Here is a 16,254-nt window from a genome sequence, read left to right as displayed (position 1 = left end):
AAAAAAAAAAAAAAAAAAAAAAAAAAAAAAGGAAAAAGTAATAGCCATAAAATTTAATGGACCTGAAATAGCAGGTGGTTGGTTGAACTACAAATCGTCCAAACACCATCTTTTTGGTCTTAGAATCAATTTTCTTCTATTTTTAATTTCTTTTAAAAAATTTAATTTTTCGTATATTACCGATAAAATTTTATTTATTTAAGATCAATTTCACTATAAACATTTTTATTTATTTATTTATTTATTTATTTTATTTGACTTTTAACAAAACAATGTAATATGTTCACTACTAATATTAAATTTTCTTTTTGGTTGAAATGTCTCAACTTTCATCTCTATCTCTCTTTTTTTTTTTTTACTAAATTAATAATTTTTTAAAAAAATTTCATTATTAAATTTTTAGATACTAATAGTTATTATTTTAAATTAAATTATACAAACTAAATTTATAATCTAACAAATTATATAGTTTCGATCATATTTATTATAATATAAAGTTTAAACCATCTATCCAAACTATATAAAACTAAAAAATTTTAGATTACCAAAAAAAAAAATAATAAAATAAAATTATCTGTTTGTAAAAATTGGTTCCGCCTGTGATCTCTTTAAATATTTTAAAGATTTGAAATATATTCCAACAGATATCTCTAAATTTAAAATTATTCTATAAAATATATATATTTTTTAAAATATAATATAGAGATTGTCTGAGAAACCACCTCAAGATGTTTTCCTATCAAGCTCTTTTGATTCGATCTTTTCTTTCAAATGTCCCAAATAGAATTTTTGCATTTGGGTTGGATTGTAAGATCCCATACGTCCTTCGCCTATAATTTTTTTTTGCTTTGTCCTTTTAGTTTCAGTACAATCTCGAATTAATGAAGTAACCATTTAAAAAATGAAAAAAATTCACGAATAGTAGGCCATATAAATCATTCATTCATTAAAAAAGAAATCTAAGTTATTATTAATAAGTTGCCATAAATTTGTGGATCCTGAAATTGTCAAAGGAACATGGTTTTTATAAACGAAACTGAAAGACACAGAAATCTGTGTTCATTTATTACCAGATCCCTGAGTATGCAAACCTCTGATTCTTTTTCTTCTCAAAATTTAATTTCACTGAGATTTTATACAAATATTCTTTTTAATTCTCATTTTATGGAATTGCATGCCTACAACTTGTCACTCCTTTCATAATTACTCCACTTATTAGTTACTGCTTTTATTTTTTCAATTTTTGTAACCGTTTTTTTTTTTATTTTTTTAATTTATTTTCTTGGGTTATATATAATAAGCATTGCCATCCTTTTTTTCTTCATTGTAAGCCATGGCGAATTCTGCTTTGAATCGACGGATTTCCACCATGAGGCAATCATTCTTCGATGAGGTTCGTCTTTTTTTTCTTTTCTTTTATTTTTTTTTTATGATTTTTAAATTACTATTTATTTTTGTTCATAAATTTTTAAAATTTTCGTATCGGTTCAGATTTGTGTTTCTCGTTTTTATTTGAAGAGTTTTTGTGAAAATTTTGTATAAATATATGAAATATAATTAATGTTGTGATGAATAAATTTGTAATTGGAAGCTTTTTAAAATATAAACATTAAATAATTTATATTATTGTTGCAGGGAATATTAGGTGAACAATTTATCCACGTGGAGCGATTAGGTGACGATGATCCACACTTTCTAGAGAGGGTTCTCACTACGTATTTCAGGGAATCAACCCAGAGTATAGCTACACTACAAAATGCATTGTAAGGCTTAATAATAATAATAATAATAATAATGAACTAAATTTGAAAGTTATGAAATATTAGGGACTAAAAAGTAATATAAGCTAACTTGCCCTTTTTTTTTTAATTTTTTTTTTATTTTATTAAAAAGGATAGAAATGAGAATATTTATACTCTTTTTCACAGGAGGTCACCTTCGTGCGATCTGAGTGTACTGGAAAGGCCACTTCATAAGTTTAAGGGAGCGAGCACTAGGTCCTTTAAATCTTTTAAAATTATAATTTTCGTCCCTAAAAGTCTAAAATTATTAAATTAAAATAAGGTTGGAATCCTGCTTTTTCTCATATGAACAGTTCCATTGTTGATGATTTATGTAGTATTGGTGCCATTAAAGTGAGCAACGAAATAGATGATGCAATTCATGGTTGTAGAGACGAAGATGTGGAGAGGTAATGTTACATTTTACCTTTCATTTTTTACTTTGTTTTGGACCTTAGATTTTACCTTCTATATCAATCTCAATACGTACTAAAATGCACAAAGTAAAAGGTTCAAATCTTCCAGTAACCTCGAGCATGCCCTAACATGTTCTTATTTGATGATAGGGTTAAAGCTGCTGTAGGACAGATACATAATGAATACACTATCTTACGTCGTAAATTCGAGCAGTACTTCCAGGTCTCACTATCTATCTATCTAAACATCTCTATCTCTCTATATATATACACATATAGCAGCTAATATTATCCTTATGCTCTTATTATTAATCAGATGATGCGACAAGCTGGGCCCTCTGAGCGTGCGGTTCGTCCCTAGTGAGATAGATTCAATAAGTTTAGCTATACACATTACGGAAAAAATAAATACTTTATATTATATCAAGTAAAAACGTCTTGTTTTCCTATGTACTTTATTTGCCCCCAACTTTTATTAAGAATGATAACAAAAATTGGGTAACAGAAAAAGACAGCAGTTTATTTAAACTATGACAGTTTATCAGGTCAACAGTCATTTAACTAAGAAAATGTCGGGAGAAAATCACTTTTGGCAGGTTCAAAGATCATTGGAAATATATTTTTAATCATTTAAAATCAACTTAATGTCTAATTTGCACTTTTAACCACGATTTTCATAATCTCGGTGGAAGTGAGGAACAAAGCTTCTTTTATAAGGGTGTGAAACTTCTCCCTAACACACGTGTTTTAAAACCTTGAGAGAAAGTCCAAAGAGGATAATATCTACTAGCAGTGGGCTTGGGTTATTACGAATAGTGTCAGAGCCAGACACTGGAGGTGTGCCAGCTAGGTCGTTGGCCTCTAAGGGGGTGGATTGTGAGATCCCACATCAGTTGAAGAGGAGAACAAAACATTCCTTTTAAGGGTGTGGAAACCTCTTCCTAATAGATACGTTTTAAAATCATGAGGTTGACGGCGATACGTAACAGGTCAAAGTGAACAATATCTGTTAACGGTTGACTTGAGTTACATTTTCGTACTCTAACATTCTCTAAAATGGGATGCATAATAAACGAAATTCTATACAAGAGGTCGGCTTAATTTTTTTTAAAAAAATAATAAGAATCTCTATAATCATTCGTTAAAAAAGAAGGCAAAGGCAAGCAATATCTTCGCAACATCAGGGGATCTTGGCCTCATTGACAGTCCAAGAGGCAGAAGATAGTAAAAGAAAAGCAATAATAATAAGTAAGAAGAAAAACCTGTAATGTTGAAGCAGCTTTTCTGTTAACAGCAACAAAGGGATGGTTAATCAGTTCTTCCCCCCCTTAGAAAATTGAAAACCTGCCTCAAATTTCCTCTGGAAGGCCTTGCATTTGTTACAAATTTACAGATGTATACGAGTCGTCTTCTCATATCTGATTTCGTTATGCACGTCTTGTTGAAAGATTTCCCGCCATCAAAAGTTCCTGATGTGATTTAACACAGTTACTAATGATCAAATACATGAAAGCAACATATTCTTCTATTGGGAACAAGATTCTACCCTTTGTGCATACAAGTAGGGAGATAGTTGCTCTTCTCAAATGCGAAAAACAACATTTCACATATTAATTCAACACATTCTACTTGGTAGCTTAAGGAAATTCGACTTTGATACAATCCTCACACCCTCTTTGACTTCACTTCATTCACTTTTCGATTAAAATTTTACTAAAGAAACTCAAATTGTTGAGCATTGTTGGTGGGGAGCCAGGAATGATCATATCTTTATAAGGAATACTATCTCCATTCGTATGAGGCCTTTTGGGGAAATCAAAAGCAAATCCATGAGAGCTTACGCTCAAAGTGGACAATATCATACCATTGTGGAGATTCGTGATTCCTAACATGGTATCAAAGCCATGCCCTTAACTTAGCTATGTCAATAAAATCATCAAATGTCGAACAAAGAAGTTGTGAGTCTCGAAAATGTAGTCAAAAAGTGACTCAAAGTGTCGAACAAAGGGTGTACTTCGTTCGAGGGCTCTAGAGAAAGGAGTCGAGCCTCAATTAAGGGAAAGTTGTTCAAGGGCTTCGTAGGCCTTAGGGGAGGCTCTATGGTATATTTTGTTCGAGGGGAGGATTGTTGGAGAGGAGTCCTACATCGACTAATTAAGGGAATGATCATGGGTTTATAAGTAAGGAATACTATCTCCATTTGTATGAGATCTTTCGGAAAAACCAAAAGCAAATACATGAAAACTTATGCTCACACGATGAATATATTAGTGTACTTTAAGAAAGTTCGGAAGAAACACTTTCGGCCGAAGTACCTTTGTCGTCAAATAAAGAAGTCAGTATTGCCAAGCAAACACAGACGCTAATATCTTCTCCTGCACGTATACGAATGAAAGAGATTGCTTAGCAGAAGTATCAGAAATGTTGAACTAACATTTTCATCTCAAATAGGTGAATTTATCATAATTTTAGGAAAATAAAGGGAGTTCTCACCATTGCTACAGCAAACTAGAAGTCTTTTCCCTTCACTAAGATTCGACTTCGCAAAATCTACTGCAACAGGAAGGCTTCTTGACAGGGAAAAGCGATCCAGTTTTGACATCTGAAAAGCACAAGCTGTTAAACAAGTTGAATTGGTGTGCATACCAAGAAGGTTTACACTATTATTTTCTCATACTCACAGCCATAGGTAGATGAAGATATGCATCAGCAATTGGAAGGCAAACAGATAGCGATTCTTTATCACAATTTAAGATGCAATCAACATCGCACGCAGTTACAGCTGCACGCACGAAAAACAAAAGTAATCAACAGATGAGCAAAGTCAAGAGACAATAATGTAATTCTTGAAAGCTGAACCACAGAAAATACCATGTTGAGATGAGCCTACTGCAAGGCTAGTTGAACCAAGCCACGATAATGCACAATTTCCATCAGAAGATTTTGCATCTAGCTCAGTATCAGATATATCTAAAGATGACATTTGCTCGATAGATGGGACTTGAGTCGATGATCCCACCTTTTGAGATTTAACACTGATCTGAGGCGCATCATTCCCCCTTAGAGCTCGATAAACCCTGTCCTTTTCGACAATTTCAGCTACCTTCTGATTACAGACATCAGGTCCAGAGCTCATAAGATCATGTGCGTGATTCCAAAATAGGTTAGGAGACAGGCCTCTTGCCCAACTTTCTTCATCGTCTCCCGCTCCCGAAATGTAGTTCCAGCTAAACTCTGTGGTGGTCCTTTGTTGAGCCACACCAGTAGAGAACGACGCCGAAACAAGTATAATGGGGGTGAAATCCCAGGAATCATGATCTGGTACTTCATTTAACCAAATAACTGATCTCTGTGAAATCCACAAGGGGCGCAATGGCTTTCTCAAGATTGATGCTAGTGTGGCAATATCAGCTCCACAGTCATCTAACTGCTCTGTCCATTCTTCAAGGCGTTCCTCAATAGCAGCTTTCTCGGTTCGAGAAACCCATAGGGGAAGATGCAAGGAACAGTCCCAGTTAACAGCAGCTTCCCTTCCATTTTCAGTGAGCACGTCAGAAGTGGAAGGGTCCTGTTCCAAGAGACGTGGTATGTGGGCCAGTTTAAGATGAACACACAAAAAAGAAGAAAGAAACTGATATACGAACCAATTTTTTGAAATCCAAACCACTTGCTAACTATCAAACAGGCTTGTTTCAATCAATTTCATCGGTTTTTACTTTTAGACTTGTACCCGACTGAGAGGGACTTGATCTAGACTTGCACAGAATCATAGGCTGCAAAACGACAATAAGCAGAAAAGAGAATGGAAAACACTCACCCCTTGTTCCAACGAACTGCCATGGATTTTGTTTAAATGTTTGCTTATAGACCGATTCAAAACACAAGTCCAAATGGGTATTGTTTTGGACATACTATCAGGAAAGCGCTTCCCTCTTCGAGTGGAATCAACTATAATACACCCTCCCTTCTGTCCTGTCCTACCCATCAAACAAAGAAGTGAATCACATAAACACTTCTGAAATGTAAACATGTCGCCAAACGCATGCATTGAGTATTCATTACAAACATTCAAAGTGGACAAAATTAAGAAGCCGATGCCGAAATTCTTCCCTCTGTCAATTTTGTACCTTAATGGCTAGGAAAATAAAGGAGAAACAGAAAGGGGAAAAGAGAGGATGTACCAGCCAATTGCGCGACGTGAAGATTAAGGCGGGAAGTATTGAAAGACCAGTTGTTGTTGTGGCCGTCGGTGGACTTGAAGTAACAATTGGAGTGAAACTTCGGCGAGTACCAAAGGCCGCAACGGAGATTTGCTAAAAGAGGAAGCTCCGGCCATAGCTGGGCGATCTCGCCGACAAAGATAGAGTCCTCGTAAATTGACCTGAGAGCGTTGTAGAGAGTATTATCCCTGCGTTTTATGCTTCTGACGGCCTTGTATATACTCAGATTCGCGCCGTCCTCCATGGACGAATCAAGCAATGGCAGTGAAGAGCGTCGTCGTCGGAAGATGAGAGTTTTGCAGCTCAACGTTGTACCACTGGCGCCAAAACTTATTTAGGAGCAAGCCGAAAGCAAAGCTCAAGTCGATGTGGAAACTCAGGTCCAAGCCACAGGAGAAGTCAGGCCTGAGCAGTAACTGAAGCCCAAGTCAAAACGGGCCCAAGCCGATGAAGAATATCAGGTCCGAGCCAATACAGGCCCATGTCGATGAAGAAACTCAGTACCGAGCCGAAACGGGCTCAAGCATATGAAGAAGCTCAGGCCCTAGCAAAAACAGGCCCAATCGCAAACAGGGCCAAGTCGATGAAGAAACTCAGGCCCGAGTCAAGGCCTATGCCGAAGAAGAAGCCCAGGCCCTAGAAAAAACAGGCCCAAGTAGATGAAGAAACTCAGGCCCGAGTGAGGCCCATGCCGATGAAGAAGCCCAGGCCCTAGAAAATAGGCCCAATCGAAAAAGGCCCAAGTCAATGGAGTAACTCAGGCCCGAGACAGGACCCATGCCAATTGAAGACCAGACCCTAGCAAAATAGGCCCAATTGTAAAAGGCCCAAGTCGATGAAGAAACTTAGGCCCGAGTAACGGCCCATGCAGCTGAAGAAGTTAGGCCTAGAAAAAAAACAGGCCCAATCGAAAACAGGCCCAAAGGCCCGAGTCAGGGCCCATGCCGATGAAGAAGACCAGGACCAAGAAATTAGGCCCAATCTAAAACAGGCCCAAGTCGATGAAGAAACTCAGGCCCGAGTCACGGCCCAAGACCCAACCGAAAACAGGCCCAAGTCGATGAAGAAACTAAGGCCCGAGTCACGGCCCAAGCCGATGGTGAGGATCTGGGCCTAGAAATATAGGTCCAATCGAAAACAGGCTCTAGTCGGTGAAGAAACTTAGGCCCCAGTCAGGGCCCATGCCGATGAAGAAGCCCAGGGCATAGAAAAATAAGCCCAACTCGATAAAGAATCTCAGGCCCTAGACCCAATCGAAACAGGCCCAAGTTGATGGAGGAACCCAGGCCCAAGTTGATGGAGGAACCCAGGCCAGAGTCATGGCCCAGGCCTATGAGAAGCCCAGGCCCGTGAAAATAGGCCCAATAGAAAAGGGCCCAAGTCGATGAAGAAACTCAGGCCCGAGTCAAGGCCCATGCCGATGAAAAAGCCCAGAGCCTAGAAAAATAGGCCCATGTTGAAGAAGAAACTCAGGACGTAGTCAGGCCCATGCCGATGATGATGCTCAGGCCCTAGACCCAATCGAAACAGGCCCAAGTCTATGAGGAAACTCAGGCCCGAGTCACGGCCCAATCCATTGAAGAAGCCCAGCACCGAAAATATAGGCCCAATCGAAAACAGGCCCAAGGCGATGAAGAAATCCATGAAGATGCTCTAGGGCCCGAACCGATGAAGAAGCTCAGGCCCGAGCGAAAACAGGCCCAAGTCGATGAATAAATTGAGACCCATGCTGATGAAGAAACTTAGGCCCGTGCCAAAGTTCTGGCCCGATCCGAAACGCCCAAGCCGAAACGCCCAAGCCGATGAGGAATCTCAGGTCCAAATCGATGAAGAAATTGAGGCCCGGGTTAAAGCAGGCCCATGGTGATCAAGAAACTGATTCGCATGCCAAAATGGGCCCACGCCCTTGAGAATCTCAGGCCGGGCTTAATTGGCCCAAATAATGAAGAATCCGAGGCCCGAGCCGAATCAGGCTCAAATCAATGAAGAACCTGAGGCCCTAGCCGAATCAGGGCCATGCCGTGTAGAAACTTTGGCCCGAGCCGAAACGGGCCCAAGTCAATGCGGAATCTCAGGCCCGATTCAAGGTATTCCTTAGCCCATGAAGAATCTCAGGCCCGAGCAAAAGTTCAGGCTTGAGCCTAAATTGGTCCATGTCGGTGAAGAAACGCAGGCCCGAGCCGAAACTATATTTTATTTTTATATTAACTAATTAACATTTGTATTAAAAACAATTATTATTTATTTGTTTCTTTTCTTAAATAAAAAACTTACATATATCGTTAAAACACTTGCTTAAAACTCCTCTCAAAACCTACGCTAGAGTTTTGGCGGTGGCAGCTGAACGCAGAAGCCAGAGAAAAACCCTAGACTGATCAGATCGACACCATGGGAACGCCAGAAACCTCAAGGGAACCTTGCCCCGATCGCATCCTTGACGATATTGGCGGCGCTTTTGGCATGGGAGCTGTAGGTGGCTCAGCCTTTCACTTCATCAGAGGTCTCTACAATTCTCCCAAAGGATCCAGGATTATCGGCGGCTCTCAGGCCGTCAGGATGAATGCGCCGCGTGTCGGCGGGAGCTTCGCTGTTTGGGGTGGCTTATTCTCTGCTTTCGATTGCACCATGGTCTATGTCCGCCAGAAGGAGGATCCATGGAACTCGATCATCGCCGGTGCCGCTACCGGCGGTTTTCTTCAGATGCGACAGGGACCTGCATCTGCAGCTCGTTCGGCAGTGTTCGGCGGCGTTTTGTTGGCTTTGATTGAAGGAGCTGGGATTATGCTAAACAAAGTCCTCAGCCAGCAACAGAATATGCCTGTTGTGATTGAAGAGCCTGCTGGTATGGGTGGTGTACCTGGGTATCCTACAGGCCAATTACCTGGCCATGCTCCTTCCATGTCTCTACCACAAGCGGAATTGGTAGGTATTTATTCTTCTCCGTCGTCGTCTTCTTCAGATTCTGGTAGTGGCTCGTGGTTCGGAGGTTGGTTTGGTGGAGGCAAGAAGAAGGAATCTGAAGTGTCGGGTGGAGGAAGCGAAACAACAATTTTGGAGAGCTTTGATGCACCGCCTGTGCCAAATTTTGAGTACAAGTAAAATTTGTTATTTGGGTTTCAAGGTTTGAGATAAGTAGACCATGAATTCTATCGTAGAACGTATGGCGTGTGTTATAGGTTTGCTTCTAATTAATGAAAAATCGTGCAGTCGGCTGACGTTCCAAAGTTATCAAATTATCATTCAGGTTACGCTGAATTGTACAATAAGTTTAGGCTTTATTATTTACATTATTTTCTGTTGTAAATAAATTACCTTTTTATGGATTTGATCCATCTTTTCTAGTCATGATTATAAATAGGTTTTGGTTGTTAGGATCTTGTAGTTCTAGTTCAAGTCCAATTCCTCTTTGTTGTTCTTTAGCTGGAGGTGGTGCCTGGCTTTGAAGTTTGAGGTGACAATCGGTTGGAAAAGTTGCATAGTTGAATTTTTCGGTTCTCTGAGATCTTTTTAGCTCAACGAACATCTAGACATCTTAGTCAATAGTACATGCCCAAATCAGTTTGAGTTATACTCGAGTTTGGTTTTCTTACATTTCTTCACTCATCGGTTTCGTTCTGTGGAGTCTTTCATCGGGATCTTTTTTGGCTTGCTTAGATTGACTTTGTTCTGCGGAGTCTTTCATCATATGATCTTTTCTGGCTTGGTTGGATTTACTTTGTTCTGTGGAGTCTTTCATCATATGATCTATTCTGGCTTGGTTGGATTGACTAACCAGGTGAACATATATATATATATATATATATATGCACTTAAAAAGTCATTCTAAGCATACCATCTCTGTTTCATTTGGTAAAGTGCTTCCCTTGAACAACACAAGTTGTGTTGGATTTTGATAATTATGGACCTATTCAATGTACATGAATGAGCAATACTCAAGTGCCAGATACTTAGAATTCCCTGCTCCATGTTCTGGCATCATAGATGGCTTCAATGTGTTGGTGTTGGGTCTCTGGTTTTACAGTTTTCATGTTCATATTCTGCTCTGTTATTTCTGAAGATATCTGCATGGAAGATACCATGGGCTGGTTCATCGTTGAAGATACCTCCATTCAGCTTAACTTCTCCATTGATTAATTTTTCAAGTGCTTAGATTTTGTTCAAATTTCATTCTTGTTCTAACAGCTCAATTTTGGTAATGTAAATGTTCTGCTGTTTCATATATATTCAGGTGGTAGATTTTTCTCTCTTAAACTAACACGAACATAATGGCACTGATTTTTCTCTGTTAGGAGGAGGCATTTGGTTCAAGTTTTTGAGGAAAAGAATAGGGAAATTGGTAAGAGAGATCCTTCTTTTCCTCTTTTCATGTATATTAAGGACTTCAATAACAACTTAGTGTCACCAGGTATTTGAATTAGAGAGTTTAGGATCAAAATGGTTACCTTAGACCCATTTTTCGCAACGTTGCTAGAGAATGAGGTTTGGTGATCATTGTTCGAGGAAAGAAAGAAATTTGGATTCGAGGACGGAAGTATTTGTAATGCTAATGAAAAGTAATAAGAAAAGTCAAAAGCAAAATGAAGTTGATTTGAAACCCTAAATAAAGTAATGCTCGAGAACAAGATGCTTGGGAATATGATGCTTGAAAATACTTTTAAAATTGATTCCGAAATAGTTTTATTACCTTAATTATATGAACTTTTAGTTATACATGTTATATTTTTTTAAAAAAATTAAATTTAATTAATTTGTCCCAAAAATGAAAGAAAAGGGGGAAAGTTCCTCAAATGGATTAAAAGGGGAAAAAGAATTATAGAGATGCCACTGCAAATCTCACTTCGATCCCTATACACTCAATCCCACAAACTAGCCCCCACCCTATCCCTTTCCTTCCTCCCTCACCTCCGCCGCACAATGGCCACTTCCGGCGACATCGTCAACCCCACAACCACTCGCGTCGGCTGGATCGGCACCGGCGTTATGGGCTGCTCCATGTGCTCTCACATCATCAAAGCCGGCTTCAAACTCACCGTCTTCAATCGCACAATCTCCAAAGCCCAACCCCTTGTCGATTTGGGCGCCAATTTGGCCTCTTCCCCTCTCGCCGTCGCCGCCCAATCCGACGTCGTTTTCTCCATTGTCGGTTACCCCTCCGACGTCCGCTCCGTCCTCCTCGACCCCACCTCCGGCGCCCTAGCCGGCCTCCGCCCCGGTGGCGTCCTCGTAGATATGACCACTTCCGAACCCTCACTCGCTTCTGAAATCGCCGCGGCCGCTGCCGCCAAGGGCTGCAAGGCAGTTGACGCTCCGGTTTCGGGCGGCGATCGCGGCGCAAAGAACGCTTCTCTGGCGATCTTTGCCGGCGGTAATGAAGGCGAAGTCCGGCGATTGAACCCATTATTCTCCCTGTTGGGGAAAGTGAATTACATGGGGGAGAGTGGGAAAGGGCAATTTGCGAAGCTGGCGAATCAGATCACCATAGCTTCAACGATGGTGGGGCTAGTGGAGGGGATGATTTACGCTCACAAAGCAGGGCTTGATGTGAGTTTGTTCTTGAACGCCATATCCACAGGGGCAGCAGGATCAAAATCGCTGGATTTGTATGGGAGTAGGATTCTGCAGAGAGATTTTGAACCTGGGTTTTTCGTGAACCATTTCGTGAAGGATTTAGGAATTTGCTTGAAGGAATGTCAGAATATGGGGCTCGCCCTTCCTGGACTGGCATTGGCTCAGCAGCTTTATGTGTCGCTCAAGGCTCATGGGGAGGGGAATTTGGGCACTCAAGCCCTGATTTTGTCCCTGGAACGGCTGAATAATGTTTCACTTCAATCTGCCGCCCGGGGTGGCAGTGGCAGTGGCAGCGGTTCTTCTTAAAGACGCCGCCGTTTAGGTACAAAGGCCACTGATCTTTATTGTAAGTGAGTATTGATCCTATTTATGAATTTGGTTACCAATTTGATAAATGTGGTCTTTTTTCACTCTATACATTGGCCTGGATGAATTATTAAGCAAATAAAGATTGGTTATGGTACATTCAGATACTTTTTTATAACTTTATCATTATTTTATACGAATTCGGGCCTATCTCAACCGAAAATCAAGGAATAACTTTATCATTATTTTATACCAATTCGAGCCTATCTCAATTGAAAATCAAGGAACTCATTGCTAAGAATGAAAAAGATAAGGCATCGGGATGTTTTGGTTAAAACATCCAAATTCAATGGCAATACAACCCCATTGTTATGCTTATGCCCCGTTTTATTTGCATAGCAACCACGAAAAATGATCCTTAGAGCATCAGAGTTTGAACCCTCCCTCGTTTGGCTACCTTTTTAAAGGGTCATCCGACCAGAAACTCGACTGAATTTTGTAAGCTCTCAATAACCATAAATAAAGGAATGAGAGAACTCATGAGCTAGAAGAGTCTAAGGCATCAGAAAGTGATAACACATGCAAAGGAGAGCAGACAATTCAACAAAAATCTAAAGCTTCTTCTGCCACTCCATAATATACTATCTGGAATTTGATCTTTTTTCCCCCTTAGGGCTCATCTACCTCAAGATATTGAGAGTGCGAGGCTGCAAGCAGTGCAGCTCCGATGCCAGAACCATCATTCGAATGCTCGATGACGATGTTTCCCGCTACCTCATCTCCGAGCAGCTCCTTCAGTGTACTTTCCATGGTGGTTCTGAATTTAGTGTAGTGCTCATACAACCCTCCATCCAATGCTACCACAGACCTCCGCTTCTCCCCATTTCCGACTGTGTCTCTTCCCAGTTTCTTCAGGATTCCTAAGATAGCAGCAGCCGATAGGCGAGCGCCTCGTGTTGCAACTATGTCACAGAGCTCCACTATGATTTTTCTTGTTTTCAAGGAGGTATTAGATATCTGGGAGCCAAGCAAAAGGAAAAGAGTGAGTAAATCTTGTCAAAAGCAAAGAGATCTTTTGAAGTCACTGATTTTATGGCTGGATGCCTAACCTCCAAGTTATCCTTCAGTTTGCTTCCAACGACTTTGAGGTCGGGAGACGTGTCGTGGTGCATCGCAGACATGTGAGGAGTTCTGCAATTTTTTTGAGCATAAACTAAACGCCCATAATACAATCTAACCATTTATTAGGTAAGAAATTTAAGCTTCAGGTTTGAAGAATTAGTCTCAAATCCACTATCAATCAGAAACAGAGGGGATGGGGACGAGTATCGACTAGTCGGCTAGCCCGAGTCAGCTAAATATGATCATGGACAATGGATTTTATATTTTCACTAATAACACGACCGGATGCTATATTGTATACCTCAATATAAACGGAATCTTTAGTTTGGGTGGAACGGTTTCTCCGAAGAGAGCCACTTCTTCAGCCATCTTGATCAAAACTTTACGAACAATTTCTCCCAAGTACATACCAGAAATCAACTTCTCGAAAATCTGCGAGTAGTAATCGAGATGATGTTCAAGAAAATCATTTCTTTGAGTGATGCTGAGATGAAGATTGTATTAAGAATGATTTGACCTGTTCTCCAGGGTTTAAGCTATCAGCATCCAATGCTTGATCATATTCTGTAAGTGGCAGATGCGAGGACCGGAAGTTACCCCATTCCATGTTAATTACCTACATTGAAGTTATGAACTCGTCTTCAATTTGTAAGATTATTACGATCGAAGAACTAAAAACAAATCTCACAATTCACTAACCATTTCTCCTGATTTCGGAAGTAGCCCGTGCCACTTGGGAATCGCATTGGCACGCTCTACATAAGCTGCATTCGTTCCAGTGCCCAAAATCACAGCAGCAATCACATCGCTATCATGGAATCGACCTCCTGCTAATGTTCCAATCGTGTCGTTTACCTATATCTCAGAAAGAACTAAGTCAGCACAAAACATACATGCACCCCCAACATTGAGCATTAGCATCAGAAAAAGGAACAAAGAACCCTGGGATTTACCAACGCTGTTACATGCATGTCGAGTTTCAATTTTTCCATGGCTTTGGTTAATTCACCGACGACGTCTTCCCCAACCTAAAATAGTATCAATCAAGATCCAACGCCGACGAAACGACATCAAAATGGCTACCTATCAACATAAAAGAATAAAGCTCAAGGAATTAGGATTAACCGTGTCTTCAATGCTGAAGCCTTTCGTCCATTTAATAAGCGCCCCTGATGATATCGAGATTTGTCTCACAGGGAAGGAGAAAGTAAAACCGAGTTCCCTTTGCCTACCCGGTGCCAAGCAAAAGCCTTCACCTTCTTTAGCAACAAACTTTGCAAGTGCTTGAGCTATAAAATCAAACAGAGCCTGACAGAACCAGCACCAGATACTTCAGCTTATGCTCCATCCTAACCAAATCCACACTATAAATTCAAGGGGAGAATACTAACTTCTGAAGACCCAATCATCAAGTGTGGAGGTATCTGAACCTCCTCGAATTCTTGCTTGAGAACTCGACCGTCCTTCCCTCCCAACTGCACTCGTAACACTCGAAAGTTCGTACCACCGAGATCCAATGCATAGAACAGCCCCTTTTCATCTCTAAATTTATAAGGAAAGTGTCGTTTGTAAAAGAACATCATCCATGGTGGTACATGCCATTCAAAATTTGAACCAAAGTATTCTATTAAAAGTTTGAATCACAGTAAAGACAGCAATAACATGAGAGATAACATAAAGAACTGATGTAAATTCAACAGAGAAGAACATTATATTAAAACCCCAAATACAAACAAAACAACAAAGAAAAACGCTTCATCGTCTTATGAAGCCCTTTGCATGAGCTTAAAAAACAACAAATTCTAAACGAAATGAGGAAAATGTTCATAGATTTTCTTAGTTCAAGCAAACAAGAGGTTTAATTATTATGAAACGGTTAGAACAAACAGATCTAATAAAATTCAGAAGGCAAATCAAAAGGGAACAGAATGAAGTATAATTTGCAGTACCCGGTTGGGAGATTATCGACGAAGCTAATCAGCATCTTGAGTTTGCTACCACCTTCGGAAGCGAGGCCAGCGTGCATCTCAACGGCCATGGCGTCAGCCACCTGCCTCAGTTTCCCAATAGGGGTTCCACATTTTTCCTCGAACTCTTTCAGAATGGCCATTGCTCGAGCCCACTTACCGGAGTTTCTCACGCGGTGGCGCACCACTAGCGCCGCAGCCGCGCAAACCGCACCTGCACACACCGCCGCCGCGCCTACTGCAACCTTTCCCATCTGGCAACTAACTGAAACGCCCCAAATTCTAATTCAATGAGAAGGTCAGGCGCGGAGCAAAAGCTACTCTCTCTGGTTCAGGCAAGTTCTCGAGTCATGAAAAAGCTTCTACGAGACTGAAAAACACGTAGAAATGGAGAAGAAAAAGTATTATTTATTCAAAAATAAAAAAGGGAATTAGGGATTTTGAAGAAAACCCAAAGAATTTGAGCGAGTTTCCAGCAGAATCGGCTTTTTTTCTCGGTGATTTCAACACCTAAACAGAAACTTAGTATAGTGATTAATCGAAGTCGTTCTTACCTTTTTCGTGATAAATTACATCTTTTTTTTTCTTTTTCAGAATATATTTTTGTATAGAGATTAAAGTTTTCTTATATTAAAATTAAGCTTAATGCAGATTCCAGTTTTGGTGCTTTTTATTTCAGATAAGAATATGATTCCACTTACAGAATCGTGCCTAAAAATAAAAAATGGAAATTTTATTTTCAAGAAATTACAGAAATTGTTACATTGGAAAAGATAAACTGCGACTAAAATGATCCTCCGAAAAAGACAAAAAAAAAAAAAAAAAAAAAAAAAAAAAAAAAAAAAAAAAAAAAAAAAAAAAAAAAAAAAAAAAA

General features: G+C 39.9%; 6 protein-coding genes across 7 annotated transcripts in view; 4 read left to right on the top strand and 2 right to left on the bottom strand.

The window, feature by feature from the left end:
- Positions 1–8,814, top strand: part of LOC111493809 (golgin candidate 1) — a 27,343-nt gene extending 18,529 nt beyond the window's left edge. The window contains exon 22 of the mRNA XM_023143667.1: positions 8,722–8,814. Coding sequence (XP_022999435.1) covers positions 8,722–8,792 — 71 coding nt within the window. The 3' untranslated portion in view covers positions 8,793–8,814. The remainder of the gene's footprint in view (positions 1–8,721) is intronic.
- LOC111493478 (pseudo histidine-containing phosphotransfer protein 5-like) lies at positions 1,324–2,558 on the top strand. Its single transcript, XM_023143184.1, has 6 exons — positions 1,324–1,393; positions 1,636–1,763; positions 1,929–1,997; positions 2,120–2,191; positions 2,348–2,420; positions 2,514–2,558. The coding sequence occupies exons 1-6, from the start codon at positions 1,334–1,336 to the stop codon at positions 2,556–2,558; spliced, it is 447 nt and encodes a 148-aa protein (XP_022998952.1). The 5' UTR covers positions 1,324–1,333.
- LOC111493823 (uncharacterized protein C3F10.06c) lies at positions 2,287–6,731 on the bottom strand. 2 transcript variants are annotated; one of them, XM_023143703.1, is made up of 8 exons: positions 6,379–6,731; positions 6,015–6,169; positions 5,069–5,765; positions 4,879–4,979; positions 4,691–4,799; positions 4,513–4,572; positions 3,460–3,666; positions 2,287–2,554 (listed from the first exon to the last, which is right to left on the bottom strand). In XM_023143703.1, the coding sequence occupies exons 1-7, from the start codon at positions 6,659–6,661 to the stop codon at positions 3,506–3,508; spliced, it is 1,566 nt and encodes a 521-aa protein (XP_022999471.1). In that variant the 5' UTR covers positions 6,662–6,731; the 3' UTR covers positions 2,287–2,554; positions 3,460–3,505. The 2 variants fall into 2 exon arrangements, with proteins under 2 accessions (XP_022999471.1, XP_022999472.1); XM_023143704.1 differs by having other exon boundaries at positions 6,015–6,174; positions 6,379–6,467.
- LOC111493860 (mitochondrial import inner membrane translocase subunit TIM17-2-like) lies at positions 8,722–9,747 on the top strand. Its single transcript, XM_023143757.1, has one exon. It carries the CDS (start codon positions 8,806–8,808, stop codon positions 9,514–9,516), a length of 711 nt encoding a protein of 236 aa, XP_022999525.1. The 5' UTR covers positions 8,722–8,805; the 3' UTR covers positions 9,517–9,747.
- Positions 9,748–11,192: 1,445 nt separating this feature from the next.
- LOC111493847 (probable 3-hydroxyisobutyrate dehydrogenase-like 1, mitochondrial) lies at positions 11,193–12,456 on the top strand. Its single transcript, XM_023143740.1, has one exon. The coding sequence runs from the start codon at positions 11,236–11,238 to the stop codon at positions 12,289–12,291; it is 1,056 nt and encodes a 351-aa protein (XP_022999508.1). The 5' UTR covers positions 11,193–11,235; the 3' UTR covers positions 12,292–12,456.
- A 108-nt stretch (positions 12,457–12,564) lies between these two features.
- Positions 12,565–16,254, bottom strand: part of LOC111493878 (hexokinase-1-like) — an 8,729-nt gene continuing 5,039 nt past the window's right edge. Inside the window, exons 4-12 of the mRNA XM_023143786.1 lie at positions 15,363–15,636; positions 14,805–14,955; positions 14,539–14,721; positions 14,367–14,441; positions 14,113–14,268; positions 13,931–14,029; positions 13,715–13,845; positions 13,401–13,482; positions 12,565–13,308 (exon numbers count right to left, since the gene is read on the bottom strand). Of these exons, the coding sequence (XP_022999554.1) occupies positions 12,961–13,308; positions 13,401–13,482; positions 13,715–13,845; positions 13,931–14,029; positions 14,113–14,268; positions 14,367–14,441; positions 14,539–14,721; positions 14,805–14,955; positions 15,363–15,636 (1,499 nt within the window). The 3' untranslated portion in view covers positions 12,565–12,960. The remainder of the gene's footprint in view (positions 13,309–13,400; positions 13,483–13,714; positions 13,846–13,930; positions 14,030–14,112; positions 14,269–14,366; positions 14,442–14,538; positions 14,722–14,804; positions 14,956–15,362; positions 15,637–16,254) is intronic.

This window comes from Cucurbita maxima, unplaced genomic scaffold (genome assembly GCF_002738345.1).
Source record: "Cucurbita maxima cultivar Rimu unplaced genomic scaffold, Cmax_1.0 Cma_Scf00019, whole genome shotgun sequence".
Lineage (NCBI taxonomy): Eukaryota > Viridiplantae > Streptophyta > Magnoliopsida > Cucurbitales > Cucurbitaceae > Cucurbita > Cucurbita maxima.
This window is presented reverse-complemented; position numbering and strand designations above follow the sequence as displayed.

Bases quoted from the DNA above. Each gene is read 5' to 3' on its own strand.
- LOC111493478 (XM_023143184.1), top strand. From the start codon at position 1,334: ATGGCGAATTCTGCTTTGAATCGACGGATTTCCACCATGAGGCAATCA. The intron at 1,764-1,928 runs GTAAGGCTTAAT...TCTTTTTCACAG, and splicing joins GCTACACTACAAAATGCATT to GAGGTCACCTTCGTGCGATC. The intron at 2,192-2,347 runs GTAATGTTACAT...ATTTGATGATAG, and splicing joins AGAGACGAAGATGTGGAGAG to GGTTAAAGCTGCTGTAGGAC.
- LOC111493823 (XM_023143703.1), bottom strand. From the start codon at position 6,661: ATGGAGGACGGCGCGAATCTGAGTATATACAAGGCCGTCAGAAGCATA. The intron at 6,170-6,378 runs GTACATCCTCTC...TGGGTAGGACAG, and splicing joins TCACGTCGCGCAATTGGCTG to GACAGAAGGGAGGGTGTATT. The intron at 4,980-5,068 runs GTATTTTCTGTG...TCGTGCGTGCAG, and splicing joins AGTAGGCTCATCTCAACATG to CTGTAACTGCGTGCGATGTT.
- LOC111493860 (XM_023143757.1), top strand. From the start codon at position 8,806: ATGGGAACGCCAGAAACCTCAAGGGAACCTTGCCCCGATCGCATCCTT.
- LOC111493847 (XM_023143740.1), top strand. From the start codon at position 11,236: ATGCCACTGCAAATCTCACTTCGATCCCTATACACTCAATCCCACAAA.